The following is a 17,633-nucleotide window of genomic DNA, read 5'->3' on the forward strand; positions in this document are numbered from 1 at the left end:
TCAATAACCGTCCCCTAAATAAGACAAAATATAAATTTTAATGAATCAAATTAATGAGTACCGACCGCCTTGTCTTAACAAAACTCTTTTTGTTTTTTATAAATTAGAGGTGAACATTTTCCGGTCCAACAGACCACATCTACAAGACTAAACTAGTATCCTATAAATACAAGTTTCTCCATCCAAAACATAAAAAAGCACAAAAATATAAAGAATTTTAAAATAAATAAATAATAATAAAGCCGCCGCCCAAACCCCGGCGCTGCAGTGGGCTGTGGACCGGCTCAACCACCCAATCCGCTCATCCTTTCTTTCCTCCACCCCCTTTTTCTATTTTTCCTTTTCCTTTTATTTATTTTAAATAAAAATAAAAACAAAAATAAAAAGCTAATTCCCAATCATGGTGCGCATTTTAAGCACACGGCGCACATTAGCCTCCCCCACCACCACCTCCTCACCGCTAGATCCCCAATTCAGCCGCATCCTTTCAAGTCCCTTTATATCTCCCCCAACCACCCAATTCGAAACCCTAATTTTTCAAAAATGGCTAACCCAAATCACCCCCAAAACCTAGCCATAATCGAACCATTCGCACCACCAAAACCAGTCTCATCTCGCCGCCTGCCACCGCCATGTTGGTCACCTGAAGAAACCGTCGCTTTAATTGAAGCTTATCGTGAAAAATGGTATTCTCTTAGGCGAGGTAACCTACGCGCCACCCACTGGCAAGAAGTTGCTGACGGTGTTGCTGCCACGTGTCCTGTTGGTAACCCGAAAACATCGATTCAGTGTAGACATAAGATGGAAAAGTTAAGAAAAAGATATCGGGCTGAAATTCAAAGAATTGGGAATAACCCGAATGGGAGACGGTTTCCTCCGCCTTCTGGGTGGGTTCATTTTAGGTTAATGGATGATATGGAGTTAGGGTTTGGTGTCGGGTCGGGTTCGGGTGGGTCGGGTAATGGATATCGAGAGGACGAGGAAGAGGGGGAGGAAGAGGATGATGAGGAATTGGGTTTTTATCCGAAAAGCCTTGTTAAACAAGGGATTCCGATAAGTAGACGGTTTCAAGGGAATGGGGTTAGGATTAGGTTACCGAATGTGGGTAATACGAATACGGTGTATGATGATTACCCGCCTAATATGAATCCGAATTACGGGTTGGGTAAAGGGATGAGAGGAGACGGGTATTTGAAGGAAAGTGAAAAGGGACAGAACGTCGTTGGGAGTTTGATGAAAAGGAAGAAGATTGAGGATGTGAAAAGTGACGATAGTGGTGGTGAGGTGATAAGTGAAATGGTGGGGGCGATAAATAAATTGGCGGACGGGTTTGTGAGAATGGAACAGATGAAGATGGAGATGGCCAAGGAGTTTGAGTCTATGAGAATGAAAATGGAGATGAAACGAACCGAGATGGTACTTGAGTCGCAACAGAAGATATGGGGATCGTTTATGGAAACGTTTAAGGAAAAGAAGGATGATGGGAAGAAAGTAAAGAGAATGCCTACGCCGGAATCTTGAAAAATGGTTATGTGTTCTTGTTATTTTTTTTTTTTTCATATTTTGATTCTGATTTGTAGTTTTGTTGTTAATAATATGTGATCTAGTGGTAGTGAATTAGTAGTAGTAGTTCGGAACTTTCAAAGTTATGTGCAATGGAAATTGTAGGTTATTTTGAGGAACCTAACTTAGTACTTGCTCCGGCACAAGATTTATAATCATACCTAGGCGTTATGTGTACTTTATAGTATGCCTACATCGATATATAGCATTAGATATATGTATATTTTGTTCCTAACTTTGCTTTATCTTTACATCTTGGATTGCATATAAGCACTTTGCACACAAGCCATTATGTGCATCCATACATGTTCACTCGTGCAAGCTTTTAGACCATAAGATGCTACACTGTCTTAATAAGCTGTTTGAAACTATTTCTGGTCCATCTCTTTTCTGTGAACAGTTTGAAATTTCTGTGAACAGATTGAAAGTATTATCGTATCAATTAGAATTTTAAAGTTAGAACGATATTCTGCTATATAGGATTATGTTTGTAGCATTAGTAATTTCACAGCTATTCTGGAATTTCGGATCTTCTACCAACTAACTTTCCGTGTTTAATTTATGTCACCCTGATGAAGAATTGGCGTGGCTCATAATATGGATTATACAGTAGCACCTTGTGTTTATCCTACCTAAGATCTCTTGTTTCATGGGACTATCAATGATTGACGTCACAATAAGAATTCGCACTTCTTCTAATCGAAGTTACTTGGCCTAATTAGTGGTGATGGTTGTTTGCAAGGTTAGTATTTTGTTCTGTGATTGCCAGATTAGTGTTGATGGTTCTTTTTGTATACCTGGTTATTGGATTGTGTTTCTATGGTATCAATGGTAATTGACTAATTGTCCTGCAACCATATATGCTTGTGTAAAGCCAGGTTTCTGTTGGTTTGCTTGTTTAGTTGTTACGTTAATATTCTGGTTACGAATTTGTTTGTTCCAAATAGTATGGGTTTGGTTGAAGGTCGTGTAAATTAGGTAAATGTCTTTTAGTTGTTGAGGTTTTCTTCAATCAGGTTAGATTTCAGTTATAATGTTGTAGGAAGTAATACGAAGAAGTGATAGTTGGTCGTGTGTTCAGGTCTATTGCTGACGATTGTTGCATAATTTATCATGAGTAGTTTGAAATAGTAGCTTGATTGTTTAGATTCTTGTTAAAGGTCATTAGAAATGTTGCTAATCTTTGAATCATCTTGTAATTCTAGATTCGAATATATGACCTTTTCAAATAGGGAAAAGAGAATATAAGGCTGTCAGACACCAAAGCTTAGGTGTTGAACCCCTTACATACCAATATTATATTATTTCTTGTTTAATGAATAAATTCTTAGGCCCCATGATATTTATGGTTTAAAAAATTAATATATGAGTGTTCCACACCTAAATTTAGATACTCGACGGCTTTATATTACCATACCCTTTCAAATAATGGTTCACTTCGGAACAGAAGGATTTTTTGAGTGCAGCCTAAAAATGGCTGTACTTTTGAAAACCGCATTGTAAAGTTGTTGCGGCAACACTTTGACTTCCACAAATATAGTACCAACTTAAGTTGGGAAGCGCTTTACTCATTACTGGAAGTCGGACCCACTTTACCAATTACTCCATTAACATTTTTATAAATTGTTGATGTAACCCAACCCAATCCAGGTTCACCTTCATTGGTATTAAGATTAGGGAGGGGTATTATTGAACTTTTAATTTCGAGGAGAATATCAATGTTATTATCACTTCATTTCTAAAATGAAAATTTTTGTTCTCTATGGTATTTCTCCCTAAACACTCACCCCTACACATTTCTCTCTTATATCTCTATTGCAAAACGCACACAATCATTACATTTAGCTGCCGATGCTGAGTTGTGTGGGTATCTATTATTATTGATAAATTATAAGGATAATGATAAATCAACCTAATTGTTTTGTCTAAAGATGTGCTTAATTGTAAGATGATGACATATGGAAAAATCAAGGGGCAAGATTAAGAAAGAGAATTAGTGAAATCCACATGTCAAATTCTTAAAGTTTTAGGTATATTTTTAGACACATCAATAAGGTTGATTAATCATTTTCCAATTATAAATGTAAGCTACACATAGATACAAATATTATTGAGTTTTGCCTTGTGTGGGTACCAACTGGCCTTAAAGTGAAGTAAAATTCTATTGAGCACATATGCTAGGCCACTTTGGTTACCCAAGCCAAATTCTCAGTGGTTTTTTTTTTTTTTTAACAGTAATTTCAAAATTCTGGAGGTGTTAAATGTGGTTTTAACGGTACAAGATTCAAATTAATTGGTCCTATCCTAAAATGGACCAAAAACAAGGAATTTCATAACCAAACCGGATTGAAATCAGTATCCGTTTAAATATTGCTAGCATATCCTCATAAACTTCTGATGCAAAAGAGTCATGACCGTGGTTCATCTGCGTTCCTATCCGACTAGACTAATTATCAAACTAAATAGGTTGCAATCAATGTTTTATCAATCACAGAGATAAATATTTGAATATGTCTATTATTTAAGGAATAAAACATGTAAACGTAATTGACCCTGAACTAATCACTACAATTTTAAATAGTCGATCTCGAGCTTTCTTTGTAACTTACTCACGTTGACTCAAACACACGATCTACACCTGGCATACCCTTGTCCTTATAAAAAGAACTCATCCTCACATTACAGTTTAATGAATCAATTATAAGAATATATACAGATCAAGGTAGGAAAATCTATCTTCTTAAAGCCATGATGAATAACCGAAGATTGTTACAGGCAGCATGGAATGACGACGTTGAGCATCTTCTCAAAGAGATAGACATCAATCCATATATGCTCCATGCCATGGCATTAGAGGGTGGTGAAACTCCATTACACATCGCTTGTTTGGCTGGACATCTCAACTTTGTTGTCACAGTCATCAAACTACGGCAAGAATTTTCCTGGGAGCTTAACCAAGACGGCTTTAGTCCTTTACACATAGCAGCCGCTTCTGGACATGTTGAAATAGTGAAAGAGCTTCTCAAAGTTGACCTTGGTTTGTGTTTAATCAAAGGAAAAGACCGAAGAATTCCTCTTCATTTGGCAGTGGTAAAAGGTAAAGTCAACGTTATTAAAAATTTGATTTTGTCGAGTTTGGAGAGTGTGGAATGCACGACTGCTCAAGGCGAGAATGGCCTCCATCTAGCGGTGACCAACAACCAGTTTGAAGCTTTTCAAGTCTTGGTACAGCATCTGAAGCATGTCAACAAGGAACATCTCTTGAATTCTAAGGATTTTGACGAGAATACGATCTTGCACCTTGCTGTTGCAAGAAAACAGTATGAAGTAAGTAGACTTTTCATCTCTAATCACGTACTTATAATTTAGTGAAACTTAGCTTCAAGTTTTTGTTTCGATAGGTGGTTGACTTTCTACTCAACGGCCACGTTACTAGCAAGGAAATGATAGGCTTGAATACCGTAAACAAGAGTGGCATGACTCCCCTTGATCTGTTACTGACGTTTCAAAGTGAATCCAGTGATGATAGAAAAATTGAGAAGATTCTTACCGAAGCTGGAGCTTTAAAGGCTGAAAATCTACAATCTCCGGTTTATATAGAAGAAGAAAGGCCACATCACCATGATACAATACATGAAAACCCCCTAACCCCAACTAGAAAACTGATAGACTACTTCAAATACAATAACCTCAATGACTCTCCAAGTAAAGTAAGAAATAATCTTCTCGTGATAGTTATACTTATCACGGCTGCAACATATCAACCGTCACTTAGCCCACCCGGAGGTACTTGGCAGGATGATTCCACTACAAACAATTCCACTATCAACAACCCACGTATAGCCGGAGAAGCTATTATGGGTACTAATAACCCAATAGCATATAGTATATTTGTGGTTGCCAATTCCATGGGGTTCTACATGTCGCTTCACATGATCTCTGTACTCACCACAGCTTTTCCTTTACGGATGGAATTGAGAATTTCAATCATTGCACTTGCTGTAACCTATGGTGATTGCATGATTGCGATTGCACCAAGTAATTTCACAATGTTTGTTTTTATTGGAATTTCAACTGTTCTGCCGTTCTTGATACCGTATACTACTACACTGTTGAGAAATTATTTGAAGAAGCCGAGATATGCATCACCTCAAACAAGTCAAGTCAGGGTTTGATATAATACACACTCAGTATTTTAGCATGCTCTCCGATGCTAGAAGAGTTGATTTGATGTCAGCAGTTGTTTCCTTAGTTTAATTATGGTTATCCCTTTATAATGATATATATATATCCACCCCTAACAGATGTCTTGTTTTTGACTTGTTGAAGTCTTCCTTTTTCAAATTTGACCTTCAATAGTTTTGTTTGTGTTATATAAGACTGGATGGAAACTATAACAGTGAAAATACATAGAATACTCAATCCATTCGTATAAATTTCATCTAGTATTATGTAGCACAAACAAAAATATCTAATGTCAAAAGTAGAAAAGAAAGACTTCAAAAAGTCAAAATCTGTTTTGCTACACGTACTGTACATCTTGTTTCTTTTAAAGTTTGCTTTATGATTGTGAGATTTGTGTCTAAAAAGGAGATTGAAACCGATACATTAAAAGCTTCCTCCCATGTCATATTAATAATTCATTATCAAAGTTTTCTCAGTTTGATGTTAAAGACTTTTTTACAATTGTGTTATGTGGTGAAACATTACAATATACGAGTATATGATTTTGCAAAATATATAAAATGTGTTATTCCAATATATGGAAATGAATTAGCAGTGTCACATATGAAAGTAATGGGACTTAAAAAGTCAACATCACTAAAATTTATAAATCCTTGAGAGTTGCTTTTAATCTACTAAGTATAAGATTGACTTGTGGCACTTATGACAAATTCCTCTTTACAACCAATTAATCCATCTATGGCTGTTTCAACCAGTATGGAGAAGATACAAACAACTACCTTATCTAGCCCTCCTGCCATTCAAGGGTTGTCGCGGAGTTCTGTTTGAAATATAGGTTGGCAATCATATCCAGATTGAAGACATTAAAACCTTGATCTCTGGCAGACTAGATAAGATATAACATCTATCATAAATACCTCCCCTAATAAAACACGAAACATTCGTTATTAAACTCTTTAATGTTTCCTAGTAACTTACACTTGTTGACTTAACGATAGGGCCACACTTGGCATGCTTGGTTCCTTATAAAAACAACTTAACCTTAAAATTTTCTTCAAAGTACATATTAACTTATAGAGCCTTCCTATTCTAATTACAACTGTAATATACTCTAATAGTCTAATAGCCATGGATGAAAGGTTGTTTCAGGCTGCATGGAATGGGGATGTTGATCATCTGCTCAAAGAGATCAAATCCAATCCATCTATTCTTCACGCTGCAGCATTGGAGGGCGGTGAAAATCCATTACATATTGCTTGTTTGGCTGGACATTTAAACTTTGCAGCAAAAGTTATAGAACTCAAGCAAAATTTCACTAGTGAGCTTAACCAAGACGGTTTTAGCCCTTTGCACATTGCTGCCGCTTGTGGGCATGTAAACATTGTAAAGGAGCTTCTCAAAGTTGACCTTGATTTGTGTTTGATCGAAGGGAAAGACAGAAAAATCCCTCTTCATTTGGCTGTGGTTAAAGGTAAAGTTGAAGTTATTAGAGAGTTGATTCTGTCAAGTTTGGATTCTATCGAGTGCACGACTGCTCAAGGTGAGACTTCATCTCATCTAGCAGTGAAGAATCACCAATTCAAAGCTTTACAACTGTTAGTACATCATTTAAAGCAAGAAAACAAAGAATATCTCCTGAATTCTAAGGATATTCACGGCAATACAGTCTTGCACCTTGCCGTCTCTAGGAAGCAGTATGAGGTAAGTAAATTCTGTTTTCTCTATTCGCGCACATCTTTCATCCGTTCTCTTGAATTCTTTCTTGCGTGACGTTTATGTATCTAATAGGTGGTTGACTTTTTACTGAATGGGCAAGCTATTAGTAAGGAAAACCTGGAGTTGAATTCCTTAAATAATAGTGGTTTAGCTCCTCTTGATATGCTACCAACGTTTAGAAGTGAAGCCGGTGATCTTGAAATTGAGGAGCTTCTCATCCAAGCCGGAGCTCTAAGGACTGAAAATCTACCAAATCCGGAATATACACAACAAACACCACATCAAGCTGACAGAAGACAAGAAAACGGTTCATTACCTCCGGCTAAAAAACTATTACAGTACTTTAAATACAATAATATCAAAGACTCTCCTAGTAAAGTAAGAGACACCCTTCTTGTGATAGTCATACTGATTACGTCTGCAACGTATCAACCAGCACTTAGTCCTCCTGGAGGCACTTGGCAGGATGATTCAGCTCCATCATCCTCTGGAAATAGTACGCTATCATCTGCCACAAACAATACGTCTGCTACTGAACCACATACTGCTGGACAAGCTATTATGGGCACTCATAACCCTATATCATACAGTATATTTCAGTTTTCCAATTCATTGGGGTTCTATACATCCCTTCACATGCTCTGCATACTCACCAAATCTTTCCCTTTGCGGATGGAATTTTATTTAATAGTGGGGGCGCTTGCTTCTACCTACGGTACTTGCATGGGTGCAATTGCTCCATATAGTTATATCTCATGGTCCTTTACAGGCATCTCGATTGCTCTGCCGTTCATGATACCAGTTACAACCAGGTTATTAAGAAATTATTGGCAGAGGCCTAAACGTATATTACCTTGCACGCATACAAACGACTGAAGAATGATTGCAGTTTCATTTTGGGTTGTTATGTTCTAATGATATATTGTGTATTCAATGTCAAGGTCGAGAAGCAGGAAAATCATATATGGTCTGTTTTGTTGTAATAAATTACAAGTGGAAACAGATATTGTATAATAACAACTTTTTATCTGTAATCAGTTTCTCTTGTTAAGGATCATATCTTTCAATCAAATAATGGCTTGAATTTATAAATAATTTCTTATAATCTCTTATCTTGATAGCAAAAAATCAACTATAGTTCATTTGGCATGTCAGTTGAGGGAACTCATAATCTATCTCTTAGCTAGCATCCATATAGTTTTAATTTTATATTAAGGTTGACGTATCAATATTTTAAAAAGAAAAATATTACTTATACTTTAAGGAGTATAAGATTAGGAGGAAACAGAGAATGAGCTCATCAGTAGAATTTTTATGAAGCTTTTGAGGTCTCCTTCCGACTTACTAATGTTGACTCTGCTAAAATCCTACACTTGGCATACAGAATAATATATCAATAGTTTGATTATTTTCATTCATATATCATCATGGATCAATGGTTATTTCATGCAGCATGGAACGGTGATGTTGATTATCTTCTTAAAGAACTTGATACAAATCCATCTATGCTTCATGCCGTGGGATTGGAGGATGTTGAAAATCCATCTTTCTTCTTAAATAACTAGATTATTTCCCATGTAATACACGGGCTAAACTTATTAAGTTTTTGTTATAACTTATACTAAACTAATAGTTAAAAATAAGACACATTGATAATTGACGATACTATTATAACTGAACTTTGTTCATTTGAGTCTTAAATTTTCTTTGGAAACTAGGGGACAAATCTTGGTCATTGGATTATCCTCTCAAAAATAAATCCCAACCCTTGATATCCCTCCCCTTCCTCGTCGTCTCCTTCCCCCCAACACACACACACACACAAAATCTACCTCTCTCTCTCCCCGCATTTCCGGCGACGGGATCTTGAACCACCGCCATCTCCACCTTTATCTCTGACCGGCGACAGCGATCAACTCCTCCTCCTTCTTCTCCGGCGATACAACCGTCGGAAAATGCAACAAACTTCGCTGGAAAACTTCAAACGCCGATATATCCTTCGTTCCTTCGAATTAGAACATCACACTTTTACCAAAACACTCACAATCACACCGCGAACAAACCCTGACCAGAAATTAATCCGATCTATACTCGCCGGAAAACTTGAAAAACTCACCGGAAAAATTAAAAACATTATAGCTGTCTTGTTTCTTCGAATCAATGCATGAAACTTGTACCAAAACACTCAGAAACACATTCCGCACAAACCCTATCCAATAAACACTGTTTTTGAGCTCGCCGGAAAAATCAGTGTCGCCGGAAAAACCAGAATCCACCATCTCTTGGATCGCCGCCGGAGTAACCAATCAAGCTTGATTGGCTTGACCAATCAAATATGATTGGACAATGTCGCCGGAGTAATCCGCCGGAGTAACCAATCAAGCTTGATTGGCTAGACCAATAAAGTATGATTGCACAGTCGCCAGAGTAATTCACAGGAGTAACCAATCATGTTTGATGGGATTTTGATGATGGTTGATCCAAGGGCTGAGATTAGTCCCTTGGTTTCCATCATTTTTAAACTATCCATATGAATCCAACCCCTATTATAACTTTAGAAAATATTTTGTATCAGAAATTATTAATAGGAGATGTATGTTAATTATATCCTTTATCAAATAATATAAAATAATGGTATAAAGTTAAATGTAGATATTAGCTGCTGTACAGATAGTTAATGACGTGTTAAATTTATACAATATCATAACTAGCTTATAACCCTTGTAACATGTGGGATTTGTACATAATCATTTATATTAAAAACTTTTGATATATGAAATGATTAACATCCAAATAAATATTTACAAATTTTTGAACCATAATTATTATACCATGTTTATTGTCAAGTAAAATTACTAACACATAATGTTTTCAACCATAAAACTAAAAAAAGTTAAGAATGACACATGACTACTTTTTAAACGGATGTTAAGTGTCAGACTAAAATTGTTAACGGAGCAAAAATAATTGGACCACAACTGTACTTTTTAAAAGTTAAAAATGAAAGCCGCAAGTAAGATACCACGACAAAGATGATTTCTATAATTAACTCTAAATTTTACGAGTATTTAAGAGTGGAAACGACTTAAATTTTGTAATTAAAGTTTCTTATTTATATATATTTAGAGAAGATTATAAAATGTAAAATTACTTTCATAATAAAAATTTATTAAATTAAAATTATATTTAAAAGGATTAATAAAATATGGGTTTTGTTAAACGCTGTTTATATGGCTGCAGTTAAGGTAAATTAATTAGTTGTATATTTACTATGAAGTTTAGCGGAGGATTTTTCCATAAAGAATATGATTAATTACAAAAATGGTACTTAAACTATCCACCATATTACACAAATCATACCCAGAGTTTATTAATTACGTCCGTCATACCCAAATTTATCATTTTTCCACTCGGACCATACCTGTACCAAACGTCCGTTAGTTGTGCTGTTAAGTACACTCATTTACAGGTATGAAATCTGTAATTTTCATTATACTTCAGGTACTATTTTTGTAATTTACCCTTATTATTAATATTTTAGTTTATAAAACTATATTTTATCAATTAGTATTATTTAATAAAAATTGATATTGTTAATGACTTTTATTTAATAATAAATTATAATTTTAAAAAAATTTATTAATATTTATAAATATTTATTTTTTAAAAAATATTTACTTTTATTTTATGAAATAATATTTAAATTTTATAAAAGATTATTATTATTCTATAAAAGTTATTAACTTTGATAACTTTCATAAAAAAAATGTGTTTATTGAAAACTATAAATATATTGAATTATAGATCCATGATTTTTTTGATAAATGCGTATTTTCATATTTATTTATTTTTTAAAAAAATATTGCATTGTGGTTATATAGGTACTAATGTGATACAAGAGATTAAGACATTCCTTTTAATTTACCTTTTTTTTAAAGTAATAAACAAATCTTGAAATACATATCTATCAAGATTGTTATAGATATATATTTTAATATGTAATAGCTTTTAAAAGAATAAAAATATTAGAAAAGTAATATCTTTTATAGACTAATAATAATTTTTTTATAAAAATAAAATGTTATATTTTAAAATAATATAAATATTTATAAAATATTAATAATTTTTATAGAATAAAAATAATCTTTTATAAAATTAAATATTATTTCATAAAATAAAAGTAAATATTTTTTAAAAAAAATATATTTATAAAATATTAATAAACGTTTATAAAATTAAAATTTATTATTAAATAACAATCATTAACAAAATTAATTTTTATTAAATAAACTAATTGATAGAATAAACTTTTATAAACTAAAATATTAATAGTAAGGGTAAATTATAAAAATAGTACTTGAAGTATAATGAAAATTAAAGATTTCATACATGTACACGGGGGCACTTAACAGCACGACTAACGGACATTTGGTTCAGGTATGGTCCGAATGGAAAAAAGGTAAGTTTGTGTATCATGAGCGTAATTAATAAACCATGGGTATGATTTGTGTAATATGGTGAATAGTTCAGGTATCATTTTTATAATTAACCCTAAAGAATATGTGACTATAATCAAAGATTAAATTTTGGTTCAAATTTCTCCAATCCTAAGTTATGTTTTTTTTTAAATTATAAATTCTATCACATATCAATGCATCTATGGATGATTTATAAGTTATGGTTTCTTTGATTATATATATAGATAAGAAGCAAATAAAAATAAACACCACTGATACATAATAAAAAAAAAAGCGCCAAGTGTTGAACATATGACAATGATCCACTGGTCGAGTGGTGAGTCACCAAGGTTTTATCCTTGAGGTGGAGGGTTCGATCCCTGCCAAGTGCAGAATCAACTCTCAGTTAAAATTCTCATGTGCGGGAGCCTCTGGGAGTTTTTCTTTAGCAGCCGACTCAGTTTGGATGTAGCAGGATCCGATTAAGACAACTGACTACCCACGTTGAGTAAGTCCTTACCATGTTAGGTAGGGAGTGCATCGGCATTTCTATAATGTGCACCTGTAAAAAAAAAGTGTTAGAATATATAATCCAAAATATAGGTCGTTTTATTTGTTTGGTTCTTTATTCAAGTCATAAAAAGTCATAAAAAATTAGGGTTTTTTTTCCTTTCCCAATCATCGAATGGAGAAGATGGAGAAGATGACGATTGACTTTTATGACCATGATCCCGTGGAGGTGGATCCCATCTGTAGCATCGAGTTTGAATTTATACGTATGAAGCTCAAGAAAGGATCCGATTTTGACGACGACCCGATACGTTATCTTGTCCCACGCAACACCCTTGTATTGGCTCTTCAAAACTGTAAAAGACGTGGCAAGATCAAGCTCCAGCACCTTTCTCATGGCCTTTCTTTTAATGATGAAAACCTCACCGCCCAACAACTCAACGATTTTGATTCCGAATTTCTCCAATATCTCCTTCGCTATCCCGATTCCTCCCTTCTTTTGGATATTTGCTATATACATATCCCCCCTCTCTCTCTATATATATGTATATATATATATATATATATGAGGGTATGGAGTATGTGGCTGTTAGATACTTAACTTGGGTGTAGAATCCTCACATCTTATTTTTTTAATCCATGAAAAGCATGGGAGCCCAAACATTTATATATATATATATATATATATATATATATATATATTAAAATATTGGTATGTGAAGGGTTCTACACCCAAACTTAGGTGTCTAACAGCCACATACTTCATTTTTTTTTTCTCTCTCTCTATATATATGTATATACTTTATATATATATGTATATATATATATACATATTATTTACTACTAGAAATAGACATAATACGTGAAAGTGTGTCCAAAACCTACTTATCGAGTTCCCTGAAATTAGAGAAAGCAAATGGTGTGAACTTGTATCCGTTGTTCTCACATTTGGATGCATTATTATCATTATCTGGCCTTAGGATTTGTTTTTATCCTTATTTTTAGAGTCATTATCAGCTTGTATTTGTATTATTATAATAGCAAAATAAGCTCATTTGTTTGAAACTATATATATATAAGCCATTATTCAATGTTAATAAGCTAACCAAAACCACCGCCCCCATGGGGATGGAGCTCAGCTCCAAGAGCTTGCTTGATAATATACGTAAGTATGTATCCTTTATATTTTTATGATTTAACTCATCTACACACAATTTGGTAAAAATCGCCACAAGCCCTGCTCTCTAGCTAAACTATTTATTTTTTAAGGCTCAAAACACCTTTAAAAGCTCAATCGCGCTGGATCTTTATGTATTTCGACCTTGGATTTTGTGCCCTCGGGGCTTGAGCTCGGCTCCAGCTCGGGCTACTTGGTAAAACTTGCTAAACAAGTATGCTTTTTGTTTTATTATTTATAATTATATGGATATGCATTTATTAAATTAAACTTCAACGTTTCTGTGTGACTGAACACACTCTGCTTTACCACTTTTATCTCCCATTGTGTCCTTTATTATTATCTTCTTCATTATCCTTATTATATTTTTATCTTTTCAGATCTCATTGTTTATTCATATTCTGGTTCTACTTAATATATTCTGTTTTTGATTTCATTCAGGCTGCATTAAAGCTGCGTGTCAAAAGCCTCTATATATGATCTGGTCCTTGATGGCGTTGTTCTGCATCGTTGAAACTTACCTGACAAATAGGATAAACAAAAAGCTTGTTACAACTCACAACATGTTCCTCTTCTAACTAAGAAGAATATTATTACATAACTTCTTGAAATTGTGAAAGAGCTTCTCAAAGTTGACCTTAGTTTGTGTTGGATCAAAGGAAAAGACAGAAATATTCCTCTTCATTTAGTAGTTGTAAAAAGAAAGTTCACATTATTAGAAAATTGATTTTGTCGAGTTTGGAGAGTGTTGAATGCACGACTGCTCAAGGTGAGAATCCCCTCCATCTAGAGATGACCAACAACCAGTTTGAAGCTTTTCAAGTCTTGGTACAGCATCTGAAGCATGTCAACAAGAAACATTTCCTGATTTCTAAAGATTTTGACGAGAATACTGTTGGAAAGATTAGCCCTCGTGTGTACTTTTAAATAGTTTATTTTATATACGCAGCGGAGACTAAAAATACATTAATGTATTATTTATAAAACATGCACACGATTAATATTTCCTCCAGGATCCAATTACACTATAATAGTTGTCATAATAGATGGACTAGAAATTATACCTTTCAAGTAGGTATAATCTTGTGTGACAAAAAACAATATTCAATAGTATGAATATCTCTACAGTTGATCCACACGAACATCCCAAACAATACCTGAAGGCTGCTAGACCTTAATCACCAAAACAATAATTACCAAAACTAAATTACCAACTCTTTTGGTTCTTTCCTTGGTGTCTTAGCCGTAACACATAAAAGAGGGGCATTGTTATTTAGTGTTTTCCATATGTAAATATAGAGTACTAAAAATGATGTGTGTGTCTTACAAGACTTATACCACCTCCTTTTATAGTGAATCGGCTAGGCAGTGCAAGTTGTAGCAAATCTCTCCAGATATTGCAAATCTCATTTTAGATATGATGATCTTATTTGCATGGCCCACTGAGATTGTATACATTGAATCTTAATAAGATGTCATATCTTATTTAGATATCATGGTGATCTTATATACGTATACTATATACATATATCCGGGTATCTAAGTGTTCATTGTGTGTGACCCCGTAGGCTCGTATATAAACGGTAGTATAATTTTGTGTTATGACGTACACACTTATCCAACAAACTCCCACTTGTGTATGACATAACATCTAGAAAATTACACAGACAATGATTGGTGTCTAGCAACACATCATTGCCCCCGAAAACATACGAGTATTTGTTTCAGCTATACGAACCATTATTATTAAAATAATGATTTAATGATTAAGTGTCTACTGTCTTATTTCGGATACCTTGTTGACATGAGATATGGATCTAGTCAGTCTCATTAGTCAACCAATTATGTTTCTCGATATAGAAAAGTTGAATGCGATCACCAAGTTAGAATTGATCAACAATCAATATAGCTTGGACACGGCCGTGTAAATATCCATTCATTTTCATCGAGGGACCGAGTGGTATCATACTCTCACTTAGAGGAATAAATTCCATCTCGATTTTATGCGTACATCATGCACTTCACATTATACCCAATGATGGCCTTTATAACTACCTTATTCAGGATAGCTTTAACCATATCAAAGCATAATATCTCGTATATTCAGCAACCAACATAAAAATCTCAGGTATAAGGACACAAAGACATAATCACTTCAAGATTCACTTTTTACGTCGATCCATGTAGTGACATCTCGTGATTGGGTCATTCCAATATTCATTAACAATGAATACATGTGAATTTTGGCCTCATCAAGTTAACTATTCACCATCAGTGAATAAAGCCAAAACTTCACATTAGTCTTAATTCATGTTACTCCCATAACATGACCGACTATGAAGATTTTGAATAATCAACAATTATTCATGGATTAAACATGATAATATAAAACACAGTAATATAAATGAAAACGACCATACTAAGTATATCAATTCATTAAAATAAAACTGCTTATTATTTTAAAATATCCAAATACTAAATCACAATTGAAAAAGATCGGTAGCATAGCGAAGTCCAATACTACTAGCATGGTCATCATGCTTGTTGTGTGTCATTGGCTTCGTGAACGGGTTAGCTACATTATCATCTGTGTGAACCTTAAGAATATTAATCTCATTCCTCTCAATGACTTCACGAATGTAGTCAAACTTTCAAAGAATGTGCCAACTACCTTTACGTACACGTGATTCTTTCGCAAGTATAATAGTACTTGAATTATCACAGTACATTTCCATAGGAGATTCAATGTTGGGTACTACCCCAAGTTCAACCACAAATTTCCTAATCCAGACAGCTTCCTGAGCAGCTTCTGAGGCAGCAATGTATTCTGCTTCTGTTGTAGATTGTGCAACTGTGCTCTGCTTTGAGCTTTTCCAATCAACTGCCCCGCCATTCATGACAAAGACATAACCAGATTGGGATCGAGAGTCACCTCGATCAGTTTGGAAACTGGCATCCGTATAACATTTAATACTCAACTCTTCTTCCAAACCACCGTAAACCAAGAACATATCTTTAGTTCTCCGTAGATACTTAAGAATGCTCTTAACAGCAATCCAATGCTCTTCACCTGGATTCTGTTGATATCGGCTCGTCAAACTCAAGGCTAACGAGACATCAGGTCTAGTACATAACATGGCATACATGATGGATCCTATAGCTGAAGCAAATGGGATACCTTTCATTCGTCTTATATCATCAGGTGTGATAGGACTTTGAGACTTGCTCAAGGTTATGCCCTTTTGCACAGGCAATCCTCCACGCTTGGAGTTTTGCATGTCAAATCTTCGCAAGATTTTGTCAATGTATGTACTTTGACTCAAACCAATAAGCCGTTTGGATCTATTTCTATAAATCCTGATTCCAAGAATGTAAGTAGCTTCTCTAAGATCTTTCATTGCAAAACATTTTCCAAGCCAAGACTTAACATCTTGCAAAGTTAGAATATCGTTTCCAATAAGTAGCACGTCATCAACATACAAGATTAAGAAGACTACTTTGCTTCCACTAGCTCTAATGTAAACACATGGCTCATCTTGGTTTTGAGAAAAACCAAACTCTTTGATTTTCTCATCAAACTTAAGATTCCAAGTCCTGGATGTTTGCTTTAATCCATAAATGGATTTATGAAGCTTGCATACTTTATTAGGATGCTTTGGATCAACAAAACCTTCTGGCTGAACCATATATACATCCTCACTTAGGTGGCCATTCAGAAAAGCGGTTTTCACATCCATTTGCCATATTTCATAATCATGAAAAGCAACTATGGCAATAAGTATCCTGATCGATTTAATGCTCGCGACTGGTGAAAAGGTTTCCTCATAATCAATTCCTTGAGTCTGAGTGTATCCTTTTGCTACCAACCGAGCCTTAAAAGTGTTCACATTACCGTCCATGTCAATCTTCTTCTTAAAGACCCATTTACACCCTACTGTCTTACAATTGGGTGGAAGATCAATCAAGTCCCATACTTGATTATCTTTCGTGGATTTCATCTCTGCATTCATAGCATCTTGCCATTT

The 17,633-nt window shown here is 34.5% G+C and overlaps 3 protein-coding genes and 1 long non-coding RNA gene across 5 annotated transcripts; 3 read left to right on the forward strand and 1 right to left on the reverse strand.

Moving 5' to 3' along the window:
• The first annotated feature begins 191 nt into the window (after window positions 1-191).
• Window positions 192-1,740, forward strand: LOC122582587 (trihelix transcription factor ASIL1-like). Its single transcript, XM_043755002.1, has one exon. It carries the CDS (start codon window positions 544-546, stop codon window positions 1,519-1,521), a length of 978 nt encoding a protein of 325 aa, XP_043610937.1. The 5' UTR covers window positions 192-543; the 3' UTR covers window positions 1,522-1,740.
• A 217-nt stretch (window positions 1,741-1,957) lies between these two features.
• LOC122582586 (ankyrin repeat-containing protein BDA1-like) lies at window positions 1,958-6,172 on the forward strand. The gene is made up of 3 exons (XM_043755001.1): window positions 1,958-2,305; window positions 4,339-4,890; window positions 4,965-6,172. The coding sequence occupies exons 1-3, from the start codon at window positions 2,291-2,293 to the stop codon at window positions 5,736-5,738; spliced, it is 1,341 nt and encodes a 446-aa protein (XP_043610936.1). The 5' UTR covers window positions 1,958-2,290; the 3' UTR covers window positions 5,739-6,172.
• A 704-nt stretch (window positions 6,173-6,876) lies between these two features.
• On the forward strand, window positions 6,877-9,029 carry LOC122583422 (ankyrin repeat-containing protein BDA1-like). The gene is made up of 3 exons (XM_043755827.1): window positions 6,877-7,449; window positions 7,537-8,308; window positions 8,917-9,029. Exons 1-3 carry the CDS (start codon window positions 6,877-6,879, stop codon window positions 9,027-9,029), a joined length of 1,458 nt encoding a protein of 485 aa, XP_043611762.1.
• A 4,456-nt stretch (window positions 9,030-13,485) lies between these two features.
• LOC122581279 lies at window positions 13,486-14,959 on the reverse strand. Of its 2 annotated transcripts, XR_006321001.1 has the most exons (3): window positions 14,673-14,940; window positions 14,246-14,445; window positions 13,486-14,129 (listed from the first exon to the last, which is right to left on the reverse strand). It is a non-coding gene; the product is annotated as an uncharacterized LOC122581279 (long non-coding RNA). The 2 variants fall into 2 exon arrangements; XR_006321000.1 differs by having other exon boundaries at window positions 14,246-14,959.
• Between the last annotated feature and the right edge of the window lie 2,674 nt (window positions 14,960-17,633).

Source organism: Erigeron canadensis, chromosome 9, assembly GCF_010389155.1.
Source record: "Erigeron canadensis isolate Cc75 chromosome 9, C_canadensis_v1, whole genome shotgun sequence".
NCBI classification, from domain to species: Eukaryota; Viridiplantae; Streptophyta; class Magnoliopsida; order Asterales; family Asteraceae; genus Erigeron; species Erigeron canadensis.

Excerpts from the sequence above, each read along its gene's own strand:
- LOC122582587 (XM_043755002.1), top strand. The coding sequence starts at position 544 with ATGGCTAACCCAAATCACCCCCAAAACCTAGCCATAATCGAACCATTC.
- LOC122582586 (XM_043755001.1), top strand. Across the intron at positions 4,891-4,964 it reads TTGCAAGAAAACAGTATGAA|GTGGTTGACTTTCTACTCAA; the intron begins GTAAGTAGACTT and ends TTGTTTCGATAG.
- LOC122583422 (XM_043755827.1), top strand. The coding sequence starts at position 6,877 with ATGGATGAAAGGTTGTTTCAGGCTGCATGGAATGGGGATGTTGATCAT. Across the intron at positions 7,450-7,536 it reads TCTCTAGGAAGCAGTATGAG|GTGGTTGACTTTTTACTGAA; the intron begins GTAAGTAAATTC and ends TGTATCTAATAG. Across the intron at positions 8,309-8,916 it reads TTATTGGCAGAGGCCTAAAC|CATGGAACGGTGATGTTGAT; the intron begins GTATATTACCTT and ends TATTTCATGCAG.